General features: G+C 47.8%; 5 protein-coding genes across 5 annotated transcripts; 3 read left to right on the top strand and 2 right to left on the bottom strand.

Moving 5' to 3' along the window:
- Positions 1–93: 93 nt before the first annotated feature.
- BDBG_07718 (vacuolar protein sorting-associated protein 45) lies at positions 94–2,000 on the top strand (the record flags this gene model as incomplete). Its single annotated transcript, XM_002621833.1, has 3 exons — positions 94–210; positions 266–1,291; positions 1,362–2,000. 3 exons carry the CDS (start codon positions 94–96, stop codon positions 1,998–2,000), a joined length of 1,782 nt encoding a protein of 593 aa, XP_002621879.1.
- A 455-nt stretch (positions 2,001–2,455) lies between these two features.
- Positions 2,456–3,689, top strand: BDBG_07717 (oxidoreductase; the record flags this gene model as incomplete). Its single annotated transcript, XM_002621832.1, has 2 exons — positions 2,456–2,599; positions 2,679–3,689. 2 exons carry the CDS (start codon positions 2,456–2,458, stop codon positions 3,687–3,689), a joined length of 1,155 nt encoding a protein of 384 aa, XP_002621878.1.
- BDBG_07716 (flavin-containing amine oxidasedehydrogenase) lies at positions 3,599–5,955 on the bottom strand. The gene is made up of 2 exons (XM_031723221.1): positions 4,146–5,955; positions 3,599–4,075 (listed from the first exon to the last, which is right to left on the bottom strand). Exons 1-2 carry the CDS (start codon positions 5,376–5,378, stop codon positions 3,935–3,937), a joined length of 1,374 nt encoding a protein of 457 aa, XP_031580346.1. The 5' UTR covers positions 5,379–5,955; the 3' UTR covers positions 3,599–3,934.
- On the top strand, positions 5,930–9,700 carry BDBG_07715 (tyrosyl-DNA phosphodiesterase domain-containing protein). The gene is made up of 8 exons (XM_002621830.2): positions 5,930–7,276; positions 7,382–7,573; positions 7,635–7,813; positions 7,869–7,980; positions 8,044–8,104; positions 8,169–8,443; positions 8,530–8,636; positions 8,782–9,700. The coding sequence occupies exons 1-8, from the start codon at positions 6,407–6,409 to the stop codon at positions 9,074–9,076; spliced, it is 2,091 nt and encodes a 696-aa protein (XP_002621876.1). The 5' UTR covers positions 5,930–6,406; the 3' UTR covers positions 9,077–9,700.
- A 653-nt stretch (positions 9,701–10,353) lies between these two features.
- Positions 10,354–15,006, bottom strand: BDBG_07714 (uncharacterized protein; the record flags this gene model as incomplete). The annotated part of the gene is made up of 12 exons (XM_031723220.1): positions 10,354–10,505; positions 10,538–10,802; positions 10,855–10,902; positions 11,046–11,570; positions 11,782–11,886; positions 11,998–12,068; positions 12,293–12,384; positions 12,455–12,535; positions 12,591–12,661; positions 12,755–13,360; positions 13,564–13,968; positions 14,797–15,006. 12 exons carry the CDS (start codon positions 15,004–15,006, stop codon positions 10,354–10,356), a joined length of 2,631 nt encoding a protein of 876 aa, XP_031580345.1.
- Positions 15,007–15,391: the final 385 nt, after the last annotated feature.

Raw genomic sequence — 15,391 nt, 5'->3', positions numbered from 1 at the left:
TTGCTCGACGTACTACGGGAGGGGCTTAAACCTCGCTATTAAGCCTTTCGCAGATTTCCCTGTGTCGGTTCGTTCGATAATCACGCTGTCGCAATGGATGTCGTCTCTGCTGTGTCCGGCTACATCTCGAAGATGGTCTCCGTCGGGGACTCATCTGCGACCGGATCTTCCACCGCTAAGATGAAGATATTATTGCTTGATAGTGAGACCGTGGGAGACGCGACCTTCTAACTACAATGACTGGCAGGGCTAACAACCTTCCTAGGTACCCATCGTCTCCACTGCCATGACCCAGTCCGCTCTCCTGAACCATGAGGTCTACTTGATCGACCGCCTCGACAACCAGAGTCGCGAGAAGATGCGACACCTGCGATGCCTGTGCTTCGTTCGCCCCTCTCCTGATTCCATACAGTTTATTATTGATGAATTACGGGAACCCAAGTATGGCGAGTACTACCTCTACTTCAGCAACGTTGTCCGCAAATCGTCACTGGAGAGGCTGGCAGAAGCAGATGGTCATGAGGTTGTTAAGGCCGTGCAGGAGTATTTTGCCGATTTCTCCGTGATCAACCCCGACCTTTGCTCTTTGGGTATGGGGTACCCGAAGCAAAGGATATGGAGCCAGAGTCCAGATATCTGGAATTCAGACGCTCTCCAGCGAGCGACGGAGGGAGTTATCGCACTTTTATTGTCCTTAAAGAAGAACCCCTTGATTCGGTACGAGAAAAACAGCCTCATAACTAAGAAGCTTGCCACTGAAGTCCGATATCAGCTCACTCAAGAGGAGCAACTGTTCAATTTCCAAAAAACAGATACGCCCCCCATCCTGCTGATACTCGACCGTCGGGACGACCCTATCACACCACTACTAAACCAGTGGACCTATCAAGCCATGGTCCATGAGCTCCTTGGCATTGATAATGGAAGGGTTGATTTGAGCAATGTTCCAGACATCAGACCGGAACTTAAGGAAATTGTGATATCCCAAGATCAGGATCCCTTTTTCAAGAAGAATATGTACCAGAATTTCGGCGACTTGGGCGGGAATATTAAGGAATACGTCGAACAATACCAATCTCGAACAAAAAGCACTATGAGTATAGAGTCTATTGCGGATATGAAGCGATTTGTGGAGGACTACCCCGAATTCCGAAAGCTCTCGGGCAATGTCAGCAAACATGTGACACTAGTTAGCGAATTGAGCAGAAAAGTAGGTGAGAATAGCTTGCTGGATGTGAGCGAACTCGAACAGAGCTTAGCCTGTAACGATAACCACGCGAATGATCTTAAGGTTGGTTCTCTATCCCGTACCCAAAACGATCTAGCAGGCATATGAGATAATAGTATACTGACCATCAAAGTCACTACAACGGTTGATTCAATCTCCATCAGTCACAGCGGATAATAAAATCCGCCTAGTCGCATTATATGCGATCCGTTATGAAAAACAGCCTTCGAATGCGTTGCCAGTTTTGATCGACCTACTTACAGCCGCGGGGGACGTGTCGCCGCATAGAATTAATATTATCCCAAAGCTATTAGCGTACCATCACTCACTCCAAGCACCTCCAGTTGCTGGTGGATTCTCAGATCTATTCGAGTCCGCATCTTTTCTCTCTGGCGCTCGCGACCGGTTTAAACCACTTAAGGGTGTCGAGAATGTATACACCCAGCACTCTCCGCGATTAGAGTCCACTCTCCAGAATCTCATCAAAGGCCGCCTGAAGGAGCTCCAATACCCCTTCCTCGAAGGAGGCGGACACACTCGGGACAAACCTCAGGATATAATCGTATTCATGGTTGGAGGAGCAACGTACGAAGAAGCCAAGATGGTGGCGCAGGTCAATGCGAGTTCCCCTGGCGTCCGTGTTGTTCTGGGGGCCACTTGCATCCATAATAGTGCTAGCTTCCTTGAAGAGGTTGATGATGCTGTTGGTAACTGGCCTGAAGCCCCGCCGACCACAGTCGAGGGAAGGCTTCGGAGGGAAATTGGTCGTTGATTATGTTAAGCTCATGGTTTTGTTATTTGAAATGAGGTTTTTTCATCCGGTATGGCGTCAATTAATTAGGGTGGTTTATATCATCAGTGTATTTTTCTTTAAAGTAGCAGCTTAGTTCGTCGGAAACTGCCGTCGATGTCTCCACATGAAATCATTATCAACTTTTATTACTCCGTAGGCTATTTCCTAAATTTTAACTAGAGCCACCAACCACGTGGAGTTTTTGTACTGTAGCAGCCAGCTAAATACCGCCGGGAGAAACATACATACCATAGTAGGTAGGCCTCTTGGGCCGTCGGAACAAACCATCGACACAGCCCACGGAGCTCATATTTGCTAAATATTCCAGATAAGTCTTTTTAGCGGTCGGTGAACAATGTCGCAGTTTGAAACCTGGCCTTAATTGTACGAACAATACCTTTTTTCGTCCCCGCCCTCCACAAATCTGATTCGTTATGGATCCGCGACCCCGCGAAAGGTTTCGCGCAGCCAATTCGCGCTCCCCTTCCACTATCGTAGCGCAAGACGCCCGTCTACATTTACCCGCAACAACAGACCCGCCAGGACCTCAAAATCCTCCCAAGCAGCTAGTATGGCTGGTACGTTTGCCCCTACTGACGATATGTCTGGGTTTCGCTGCTCTTTTACAGTGGTTGCTAAACAAAACCTCACCTGTAGATATTTGGTGCGACAGGCCACATGGGCCGCTCGCTAGTCAAATGCACACTAGCCCACGGGGACCTCGTTGCCGCCGTCGGACGCACATTTGAGAGCTCCCCAGCAAGCATGGAAGCCCTCCATTCCGAGAATAGGAACTGCATCGGCCTCCTCTGTGACGTGCGGGCCCGCGAAACCGTCCGCGCCGCGATCGACAAAACCATCGAACACTTTGGCCGCATCGACTGCATTGTCAACTGCTCCGGCTACGGCGTCGTGGGCGCCTGCGAGGATCAGGATGAATACGACATCCGAAACCAGTTCGAGACCAATTTCACCGGCACGTTGAATATCATACAACTCTCTCTAGCGTATTTCCGACAGCGGCGTGCGGGGAGGTATTTGATATTCAGCTCCACGTCGGGATCGCTTGGCGTACCGGGGCTGGGACCGTATTGCGCGACCAAATATGCTGTGGAGGGGCTTATTGAGAGTATGCTCTATGAGATTGATCCGTTTAATATTAAATGCACGCTGGTGGAGCCGGGACACATGCGTCGAGACGATTTTGATCCCTCCGAATCTCCCCCGGGCTCCATTGCACCGGACTTATCGCACTCCTCCCCACTCCCATTGTTCGGGCACTTCCTTATAAAGCCAGCAAGCGACCCGTATAGCTCAGCGACGGCTCCCGCGTCCCATGCTAGACGGATCATCCAGTGGATGGGGGATAAGCAGCCTATAAGCGCGGTAAAAGCCGCTGAACTGGTTTGGCAACTTGCTCATTGCTCATTTCCGCCATTACGTCTCCTTCTTGGCAGCTACGCTGTGGAGAGTATTAGGGATAGGCTGAAATGCATCACTGAGGAGATTGAGGATTGGAAGCATTTGAATTTCCCGCTTCCTGATGGTGATGCACAGCAGCAACATTCTACCAATTCGAAGGAGGAAGCTGCGGGTACTAATGATATTAACCTGAAAACTGAAGGAGAGGATAACCTGATGTCGCATGACGTGCCAATGATGGAATGATCTATTGTTGACGATCGTGGCTACATTTGTGCTAATGTGCTTATCATTTTCGAGCTTCTGTCGATACGGCTCTCACAATCGGGACTACAGTAAATCAACTCGACCGAAGTCCGCACCTAATAATATTACATATGACGAGTTGACCATCATGATTCAGGATAGACGAATTTCGTGGGTCACACAAGTGAGCAAGATGGAAGCCCCAGATAACATTTGAAAATTCACTACATGTTTTGCTCCCCCATTCACCTTCCGAATTTAACCCCATGAGCGTTTTTCAAATACTTTGCAAAATTAGATGCAGCAAGGTCGTCAAAATTTTCATACTCCGCACCAAGGCGATACGCTGCCGCAATGCCAGATATACATGCGACCTCATGAATATCCTGTGTCAGTGCTGTCAGCGCACGACGGCCTATAGTTCATATATATGCTTCGAGTTTGACATGGTCTCACCACAAGTGTCCATGATCCTGCGAAATATGTATTCTTCTTGCCATTGATGAACCGTATAGCCGGAGCAACCCTAACATAGTGCTGCCAGCGGGGAGATAGCTGATGCCACCATCTCCGTTCGATGATACTGCTCTCGTCGATCTTATTAGCCGTCCAAAGATGCTTCAATTTACCATCCAAGAAATGGCTTTGGAAAACGTGACGGTCAAAAGGCAGCGCGGGTTGCCCCGATCTGATATCTGGCTGGAACTGATACTGGAAATTCGAGCAATCAAATCCCGGCTCCATCTTGTTTTTCTGTTCGGGGTAAGCACGGGTATAGTACATTGGCCTGAACCCAGGCTGCTCGCCTGCTGCACCTCTTGCAAAGGATATTTGATCTTCCTGCTCTTTCGTCCGGGGCGGCGCGCACAGCTCCTCTCGGAAGCGAGTTTCATAGAGTTCTCTGATATACGCAGAGTCCGAATGGGTGATAGTGAGACGGTTGAACATCTTGACACTGCCAAGGATAAGCCTTTCCTTCCAGGTTCCCCCTTTGCCCAACAGACGACTCGCCTCGTCCCCGGGAATGCAGAGGACTAACTTGTCGAAACCCTCAATGATGCTGGTGTGGCGACGTACTGAACTGCCACTTAATATATCGCTGTTAGCCCGTGCCGTCTCGACAGCGACGCCGTGACGATCTCTGCGTATGATCTTAGTGACCTCAGTATTTAAGCGGATCCTGACCCCATTGGAGCATAGGCCAATCGCCCAGTCGCGGTAGAAGAGTCGCATGTTGGGGAAGGTAAACATGCTTGGAAGATTTGGTACGAATGATACTGGGTCGTAATCCCACACTTTCATTCCAGGGTCATAAAAAAGCTGTTGGAGAAGACCACATGGGAAATCTTCCGTCTGATTCCCCGTTCCAAGCACGACCGAGGCAAGAGGAATAACCATCTTGTACCGGAATTCCTTGCTAAACCGGAACAGGCTTAGAAATGTCTTAACAGGCAATACCCAAAGCGCAACTCCGCCTTTCCTAATGATCTCAAGCGCCGTACCAAACCTCCTAATCTCGTCCGCGTGTTTCTCAATCAGCGCTGTCGGAAACACATTCGTCCAGAAATCTTCCTTACCCTTCCCGAACGAAAACTGCAACTTCATCTCTTTTGGCTCAAAGCCATAATCCCGGAGGTATTTGAAGGTGTGTCGGAATAGGCTTGGCCCCCCCTGGACACCATTGTTCATCCAATCTGCTCCGTACAGGCGTGTATCTAGCGATAAGGACGTCGCAACACCCCCAGGGACACTGGCGCGCTCTATAATCGTGACATCGAATCTGTTGGGATGTTCGGCTAGAGTTGCTGCGCATGACTAAATGAATTTTTGTGTGATTGGGAATGTTTTGGTTACCTTTTTACTATTCCCGACTAACGCGGTTGGGGAAGGGAGAGGATTGGGCAAGGGAGTTTGAGTGGGAATGGGAATGGATTTCTCTTGCTTGCTTGCTTCGTCTCTTTCTTTCTTTCTGGGATATTAGCGTACCATTCCTGCTGCTCCGGCACCAATTATAAGCACCTTTTGCCTGTCAGTAGTGGATTGCGCTTTGAACGCCATGTTGCGCCTTATGTTTGCAGTCGGCTACTTAGGTTCTGTGACGATTTGTTTTCGGTGTGCTTTCCCATTCTGGGATTGGAATCTGTAAGCTTTTCACGATTAATTGAAATATGATCAGGGTATATGAAAGAAAACATTTTATTTCGTTCGATTTTGCTTGTCGTGTTTTGTAAGACCGACTACGATGATGTCATGAAGACGTAGTAATAGGCTCGTTGGTTGCTACCTCAGCTGGAGCCTCCAAACCACGTGATATCGAGTGTAACTAGGTACTTACAGTGGAAGCACACTACCTATAGCCCCTACCGTCCAACAACTTCTACGTCTCGCTTTGTTGATTTAACTAACACCTTGAGAAAAGCGGGCACGAGGAGAAGGAAACAGATAGATGTGGTTAGCAATTTAGGGTGTGATACAGACTGATATGGTTTAAAACAAAGGACCTTAAGCGGATTGTGGTATCTGGGAAGCTTCCTTAGACTCACTCTACCCCCCTACTCTGGACAGACACACAAGGTTTCATGACTGTGAGATACAGAGTGATTCTTTCAAGACATTTCGCTTCACTATCGTTTAAACACTTCCTCAACACAAAAACAACAACGAGCCTCGTGACAGTAATAACACCCTTTGCAACCATATGTTAACGGCATTACGCGATGGATAGTCATGACTTTTACGGTCATGATGAGGATGAACTTATGAGAGCTGCCATCCGCGCATCGTTATTGGACGCAGCAAGACAGTCACCAGCGGTAGCAGCATCCGCAGCGCCACCTCGCGAGTCCAATTTTGTTGATCTAACAGTTGAGTCTGACTCAAGCGACTCTTCGCAGTCAGATCCCCAAAGATTAGCAAGAGCTTCTGCTGGGTCGTTCAAGGAAGTGGTTGAGGGCTCAGACATGGAGCTTGAAGAAGCGATTAAGTTATCGTTACAAAGGCGCGATTCTTCGGGAAGTACCGGTGCAAAGGGGGAGGCACCGTCTGCCCTGGCTGAAAGGGGTGGAGAGAAGACATCTCCAGATGATGCGGCGCCTGGCTCCACAAAATCAAGTTCTCTAGTGGGTATTTTGGGGATGGATCGCAAGAAGATGGAGGAGGAAAGATTGGCGCGACTTGGAAAGAAGCGGAAGGCTTCAAGTACATCCGAGCTTCCTGCATCGAAACTTGCTGCGACTAGAAGCAAGAACGAAGATGCCGCTGTTGGAGCTGAAATGCCTGGCCATCATCTACCTGGAAATGCAGAGCGGAGCAGAAACAAAGAGACTACAAAATCTGGAGTTCTGTCACAACCACTGCCATTGGCGTCTACTTCATTACAGTTCCCGAATGGTGTAGTCAAGAAGACCTGGGCTTTTGGTTATGATAGGACAGGCGACGATATCAAGTTTGAAGAAGTGGTACAGAAATCGGACCTTGAGCTCGCCGTCCTGAGTTCTTACATGTGGAATGTGGATTGGATGTTTTCGAAATTTGATATTAAACAGACTAGGTTTCTCCTTATCATGGGAGAGAAGGAAGAAGACAAAGTATGACCCATGTCATTGTGCTAATCTGGTTTACCCTTTCTCTCCTGGCATTATTCCAAAGTCAATAGTATGTTTATTATTATACACCACTGACATTATTAATAGAAACGGGAGCTTGAGAATGACACGAAATCAATGGGATCCGTCAGACTTTGTTTTCCTCCCATGGAGCCGCAAGTGAATTGCATGCATTCCAAGCTCATGCTCCTTTTTCATCCCAGTTACCTTCGAATTGCAGTACCAAGCGCGAACCTCGTCCCATTTGATTGGGGCGAACAGGGGGGGGTCATGGAAAATGTAAGGACCTAAGTTACTTGCAATCTCATTCTCTAACGTTTATGTGGTTCTAATCTCTCAGATTGTGTTTCTTATCGACCTACCTCTGAAATCACCGGATTTAGCCAACGGACCTGGTACATCATTCCTCGATGATCTAGTTTACTTCCTTCAGGCGTCTAATTTACACGACCAAATTATAAAGAAGATGCTTCAATTCGATTTTAGCGCTACGAAGGATATCGCGTTTGTGCACACAATGTATGTATCTCCTGGTCTCCTTTCAAACACTCCTATCAGGTTAACTATTTTTTAGTGGCGGATCTCACACAGATCCGAAATGGAGAAAGACGGGACTGTGCGGACTTGGAAGTGCCATAACCGCACTGGGTCTTCAAACCACTCGTGATATAAACCTTGACTACGTTGTACGCTCATCGATGCTCCCTTGATCTCTACCTTTTATTGCACGAGGCTAACGGGCCGCGCAGACTTCCTCAGTAGGCTCACTGAACGAACAATTTCTGCGATCTATGTATCTTGCAGCACAAGGTAAACCAAGTACTAAACTACATGTAAATTATCTCATTTTAACCTCCACTAATGGTCTATATAGGAGATAGCGGGCTAAAAGAGTTGACCCTTCGCACATCCAAGAGGTTCCCGTCCGAAAACTGGGGAGTGGTAACCAAAAGAACGGACGGTGGAAAGTGGAAAGACAAATTCCGTGTCGTTTTTCCATCGCTTGACACGGTTCGGAAGTCCAAAGGCGGCGCGGAGAATGCTGGGACGATATGCTTTCAATCAAAGTGGTATAATTCAGCGACATTCCCGAAAGACATAATGAGAGATAATATCAGTCGAAGAGAGGGATTATTAATGCATAACAAGGTATGCACGGAAATTTACCACGATAAACTTGTATATATTTTCAAACAGGGAAATCATTTGTCCAAAATATTCATGATCTCCTGCAGATACTTTTCGTCCGTCCCGAGAAACCCATCACCAGCTTAAAGGACAATTCCACCCGCTACGCTGGTTGGGCATACGTTGGCAGTGCAAATCTATCAGAAAGTGCCTGGTACGTACACAGCAGGATCCCATTTTCCCCTAGTTGTAATCCCCCCGCCTTGCCAACACTTCAAACTCCGACTTCCTAAAGCCTATTTGGGCCTCTTTCCACAACCTTACTAACAAAAATGCCTGTTTCCGCCTATGTAATCCAGGGGCCGCCTCGTCCTCGACCGCTCAACCACCAAACCAAAATTAAACTGCCGAAACTGGGAATGCGGTGTCGTGATCCCCATTCGCCACAACGATGCAGGAAAGCTATCATCCATCCCGTCGACTGGTAGAACTGCTACTCTCCTCGCTAAATCCGAGTCGGAGGACTCCAGCGCCAACTCAGACGACGGGTCAGAGGTCACTACTGTGTTCGAGCCGACAATTCCCGTTCCGATGATTGTTCCTGCACCGAGATATCACGGGCGTAATAGACCGTTTTTTTATATGGAGGATTGATTAATTTGATTGTACAATGTCGGTTATTTGGTGCTATTTCCTTCTCTTCCTTCCGGTCTCTTAGCGACTGGAGCGGCAACGTAATTCATAACACATGCACTGTGTTTCTTATTCATCAATACGGTCAATGGCGGGTGGCTGTTAATGTGACTTTCGGCCTATCCCTCGCCCCCTTTCCCCAGCAGTTTACATTCTCTATGCCTGAGGCAACCGACGAAGCGAAATACCTTTGATAACTTGGACAATAAATTTCCACTTCATTATTATCTTGGGACAGTTCAGATCATGATAAAATGAAGAACATGTGACTACCCCAGCAGGAAAAAAAGAAGACAGGCAGTGGCATTATTGAGTGAATAAATTGAAACAGGACAAAAGAAAATCTCATGACACGCAAATAGAGTTGATTAAACAGTGGAACAATTTGAAATCAGTGGGCACCAAGTCATAGTAGGCTGGAATCGTGACTGGCTGTTGTTAACTTTCCCATTTCCAAGTGTATTACCATGCCATGAGCGCATATCCCGATTGTTTTGCGGTCATGCTTTCCGCATAATAGATCGTATCTGTAGCTTAATGCGCTGCTTCAAATTTTTGTAAGTGATAAAACGAATTCTTGCCTTGAGTCTCCGTATCTTTGAATCAAAAGTTCCTATGGTTTAAAGAAAAATCAGTCATCAGCTTGAATTGTATTATGAAAGGCTTCAAGTCAGGTATCACAAGCGCTGGGTTCTACCTCTTTTTCCCGCAAACTACGTTCCAACAGCGTTCGAAGAACCTGTTTTTTCGTAATGACCTGGTCGCGGAATATGTCATGATCGTCGATAGATGACAATTCGATGAATTGGCTCTGAACATCACCTTCTGCAAGGACACGGCCTTCTTAAGCAGTAACTTGCCGCGGTTGGTTGGGGCTTACCAGAGCCGTGATAATGAATGAGTGCGAGGTGGTGAACGTATTTTGCCCCCAAAACATCTCTCTCCCTTCCTGATAGAAGAAGTTGCATGTTTGGAGAACATTTATATTAATGCCGCTGAAGCTTGGATCCGGCAGAAGAACAGGGTTTGGAGATACTAGACAGCTTTGGAACTATGTACGGCAGGATCTCCAGTTGAGGTAGCTGCCGCCATGCATTGATCCGTCAATTTATCATTTGCCCGCAGCTGAAAGATCGACCACTCGTAAGGGAAGTGGCCTACGCCGTTCCACTCTGCACCATTCCACACTGACAGTACAGGGCCAAAAGCACCATGAGAACTTCTCGCCACACCAGTGTTCAGATATAGTCTTTAAGCCCCCTTCTCATGTCAAGTTGTATGCCGGGACTTATGGGCTTAAGCCGGCCGACCTCGTGAAGTTTCAAAAAATGTGCAGCGAGGCCGGCTGTATAAGCGGTAGCTGCGCTAAAGGGCATCCGTGAGTCAATTGCTAACAAAGAGTAGGTTAAATTTGTGATTTACCAAGGGAAGTGCCATCTGATTGCTTGTAATGCGCATTCCTAGCCCATTCCCCCTTATTCCCGTCCGCCACAATAATATCGACACCGGGCGCATGAACGTCAGGAATATGTCTCCGCTTATCCCATCCCGAATTCGATGAGATTTTTCCTTCAACTGTTTCCACGGCTCCGACAACTAATATCTGAGGAATATCTAGCCATCCTTGTAGTTCATCCTCAGTCAATGTTGAGACGTTAGCGCCAAACAGGGAAGGCCATCCCTTGATCTACATATCAGCGTTAGAGTATGCTTTGTGAATAGCCGAAAAGTGTACTTACGATTGATGAAGGGACATTACCCGCGCCAGCGACGGAAATATACCTCTCCTAACAAGATCAGTAAGCAGGGCATATATCCTTTTTTTGACAGACAACAAAATCATTGGGGACGCGGTCGTTGAACGGGGTCTGTATAAACTCCTTTTCCCAGAGTATCCAAGGCATCGAGAGGATTGCTCGCGTGATCCTACTACTGTCCGAATAGCGGTCACTGATCTTTGATAACCTAGCACATAATCCTCCGCCATGGGATTGCTGCCTCTAGGGTCCCTTCGCGGAGTGCGTACTATGTATGGTTTGATCTTCTTGGCGATCCCGAGCTTGGCACCCATCACGGCGCCTAACATTGTAGTTCCGTGCGGGATGCGAGTTCTGGCAGGAGGACAAATGCCATTCCGTGGCATTCCCGCGTCATCACGAGGGTCGAGGTTCTCTGCATGGTCATGGTCCTCATAAGCGTATATAAATTCGGCCCTTGTAGCTGCCCTGTCACCTTGATTGATTCCTGTCACAACATTGTTAAATTTTTGGGCATACAGACCACGACGAGTGTGCATACGGACTGGGTGATCAATTTGTGCTCCAGTATCTACAATGTAGACAGGAATATCTTTCCTAGCGCTCTTGTCAAATATATACGGACGGTCCCAATTTGGGAGAGATCTGGCAGAGCAAAAAGACATCTGACTGCCTACGTCAAATCCTCCAATGACGTACTTATTTTGTTATCGATAATATGTTATTTTTCGGAGTGTGCCTTGAGTCAGAGTGTCCCTGCCTCTGAGGCCATCTAAAACTTCGCGATACACTGCAATAACCTGTCTAAGTGCTATTAGCGATTTTATTGTCGATAACTCAACTCTTCTCCTTTTCCACTTTCCTGTAATAATCAGAGTTATCTAGCCATAGTGCACCATTTTTACTCACATTCGGTATGCCCTTGACATGCTGGACCTGACTAGGAGTGAGATATACTCTCCAGAAGTTGATACCCATAGATATTGTATCCAAGGTTCTAATCCTTGTCTCATCCTGAAGAAAAATTTTCAATTCGGTATAGATTGCAGTAGTTTGGTCCACGTTTCTTCCATCACCAGGCCAGGCATAATACACACTTGCCGGCGCGCACAAATTGTCACCTACCTGTCGCCGGTCTTTCCCAGTAGGGGTAGGGGTGCATGATAATGTTGCTGTGGTCGGAGATATAGAACATCCTGTTTTAGGAACTTTTGTCTCTATAGAACAATCTGTCGTTCCTGCCCCGCTGCATATGACAGCTACGTCAGTCACGGTTGAAATCACACAGTCATCCGCTTTAGTTTGAGTCGTCTTCTGGTTTGAGTCGGTCACTAAGCAGCCACGAACTTCATGGCATTTCGGCGAGAGTGCCTGCGAAGAGACCGTCTATAACGCCCCTTTAATTGCTGACACAACATACGATGTGGTGGTTGAGCATAGTGAGGCTGTCCTGGTCTCACATTTAGTAGGTTCGGGCTGGTTAGGGAAAGTTGGAATCCCTTAGCCCCGACGCTGGCGCCCAGTAAGGGAACGAAGGTTAGTTAATTAGTCTAAGATATTGACATATCCTGTAATTACTTACGTGAACTTGGGCCATGGCGGAAGCTCGCCTTGGAAGTTAATTCCCGGTGGAAGTTTGATATTCGGTGATGGAGGTCGCCCGCTATTGTCAAATATCGGTTTTTGTTCATTGACACGGGATTAATGGGAAGACTTACTGAGGGTAGATTCCGCTAGGAAGGTTCAACTTCCATCCCTTAATGTTTATACTGCCGAATCGAATGCAGATCTTAAACGAAATGATATATCAGCTTCTATGCATGGTATAACAACGCCGCCATCATCGCTGCCCGAGGGCTCAGGTTCTTCAACTTCTCTCAACGGTAACAATAACGGCATCGGAAGGCCATTCATCATATATGGGTAGCGGCTGGTGGCCCACAACGTCGCTTGTTTGGCTTGCTGTCGTGGTGGGAAACTGTGGATTGCTAACTGTGTTAGTTGAAGAAATATTTGGCCTAGGTGTGATGATTTGACTTTCTGTGGTCAATGCCCTTCCTTCGGTTACACGCGAAGACGTGAGGCTCAGAGTTGAACTGGAACCTGTAATGGAAGCTGTTCTGCTTAGGGGAAGATCTGTTTTTGTCAAGGAAGGTGGTGCAAGCGTCAAAGTTAAACCTAGAGTGGTAAGTGTCATGGTTTTTGAGATGCGAGGAAGAGTTGCTGTTGAAGTACCATCAATAACCAAAGTTTCAACGGCTTGTCCTGTGTGTGAAGGGGGGGTAAGAGTGAACGTGTGGTCTACAGTGATAAAAGTAGTTGTAGATGTAACGAGAGGAAGTGTTGCAGTTCGCGTATCAACTAAAACAACAGCGCCAAGGGAACTGGGCAGAAAAGAGCCATCTTCGGTGGTTGTGCTGGTGGGGATCTCAGATGACTCATCTGTAGTTTGTGAGATGTAGGGGCTTGTAGGGTTGATTGCAGATTGCTAGGTAGATATCTAGGCAGGTTGATCTGTGGGATCAGGTTGCCCAGAGGGTTGGCCTGTTGGGCGGCCCGTATACTGGTCTGTAGGCTGTTCCGCTGTATTGTCTATTAGCGGTTCAGTATACTTTTTGGGTTGTTCAGTTTTGTCAACCGGCGCGATCGTGGGCTGATCTAATGGAGCTTCTATAGATTTTTCAGGTTTACCGAGCGCTGGGTGGGCTGATTTGAGTGTGTGCCGGTAGTTGATTCAAATGATTCAGTCAATAAACCTAGGGTGTGCTGGGGTTGATCGCTTGACCGGCGACTGGGCTGTTTGACAGATGACACCACGGTTTTGGTTGTGGCTTTTCCTGGAGGTGGTATCGAGGGATGGTGGGTGGTGGGCTTATGTGTGAGCTGACTTGTAGAGTTTGGAGCTGCCGGTGGTATGACCTCTCCGTTGGGCACAGTGCAACTGAAGTTGACATTACACGTATGGGACCTGCTGGGGCAACACCCAAACCCGCAGCAGATAGTACCTACTTGGGCATTAGTTCCAGGTCCTTGGTTGGGGCTTTGGACAATGGAAGGCTGACCTAAGCCACACAGATTATACTGCCCATCTGGAGTCTGGCAGCATGTGTCGACGTCTGTTCCACAACGGTCTTGACACCAATACATGGATGAGAAAAGAAACCATTGCTAACCGCACATATATCAAAGATCTAGGCTTCTTTTGTACCCTTTTCCTTTCTCCAGGGTGCTTAAATTCCTATCCCTAGCGGGGGTTCAAGAGGACTTCTTGTTCCTCTTGCTCCCAATATTTGAAGCAAAGGTAATGCCATGGAGCCATATTCTATGCGGGTCCATGTCGCAGAACTAGGTTGATGGTAGCACACACAAAGTCCGTGAAAATGATGAACTCGATCCCCCCCGGAGCTGTCGGCGTGGAGAATATACGGTGATATAAACTGCGAAAAGCCGTTGACATAAGTAAAAGCAAATGCAGGAAAGAAAACCGGATTGGCAACTCCAGCCGGCATAACATCATGCAGCCGGAAGGCAAATAGGCCAACCGGTGGGAAAGTAAGCAAGCTATGAAATTTCTGTTAGACGAGTTTTGATCTGTACCTTTCATGTTAATGTCCGCTTTATGGCTCGATCTTGATTAGGTTATTATGGACGTTGAGACCGTGAAAATTCTTAGAGATTGCTAATCACGCTGTCCCCACTGGGGCGTGCGAACACTTTGTGAGGATTGTCCACCGAGGAGGGAGTAGTATTGTACGCGCTTTAAAATGCTTCTCCGCTGAAATCCCATCCCGCTACATCCGGAAACCATCTCTCACCGGAGAAGATAGAAGAAAGTAATAGGCTCCCACCCATATCATCAGCCGTAGCACCTTCATGATGTTGCAGGCATGGAGCGAGGGAAAACTGCAGTTTGATAGAATTTACCGTGGCTAAGCCGGCTGCAGAAGCCACCTTGAGGCGGGGTGTGCGTGCTTTCATCCCGGGATGCCGGTTCAGATGTATGCTCTTATATGTCCTCATGATGTTTGAGGCAACCCATCCCTCTCGGAACTGGCGAGAAGTGAAAGAGTAGCGGAATTTCAAGCTCTTGGGGCATTTGGTGCTAAAACTTTTGCCTGCATGATGGCAGCCCATAGCAGGCAATAGGCTGGGGAGCCGCTAGCAGACTGGTCTTCTTGTTACTTTTCGCATTGCTTGTTGCTTGCCAGGTTGCACTTCTGGATGAGCAAGCGATGCCCTCGACGAGATAAGCTTATCACGTGGTCGCTTAGCACACAAAATCAGCCGCGCGCCACTCGGCAACCGGCGTTGGAACAGAGCCGGACAACATCCAATGCAAAACAACCAGGCTTGGAAATGCAAAAACCCCCTCCCCTCCCCTCTCCCCTCTCCCCTCTCCCCCGGGGTATGAGGTATCACGTAATTGGCTAACTACTAACCAATGGCAATTATCTATCGTCCACAGATCTGCAAATGCGGCGACGGGCAGGAGAAAGCTGACGGCGTTGGCGTGATGTTT

The sequence above is a fragment of the Blastomyces gilchristii genome, assembly GCF_000003855.2.
Source record: "Blastomyces gilchristii SLH14081 genomic scaffold supercont1.20, whole genome shotgun sequence".
NCBI lineage: Eukaryota > Fungi > Ascomycota > Eurotiomycetes > Onygenales > Ajellomycetaceae > Blastomyces > Blastomyces gilchristii.
This window is presented reverse-complemented; position numbering and strand designations above follow the sequence as displayed.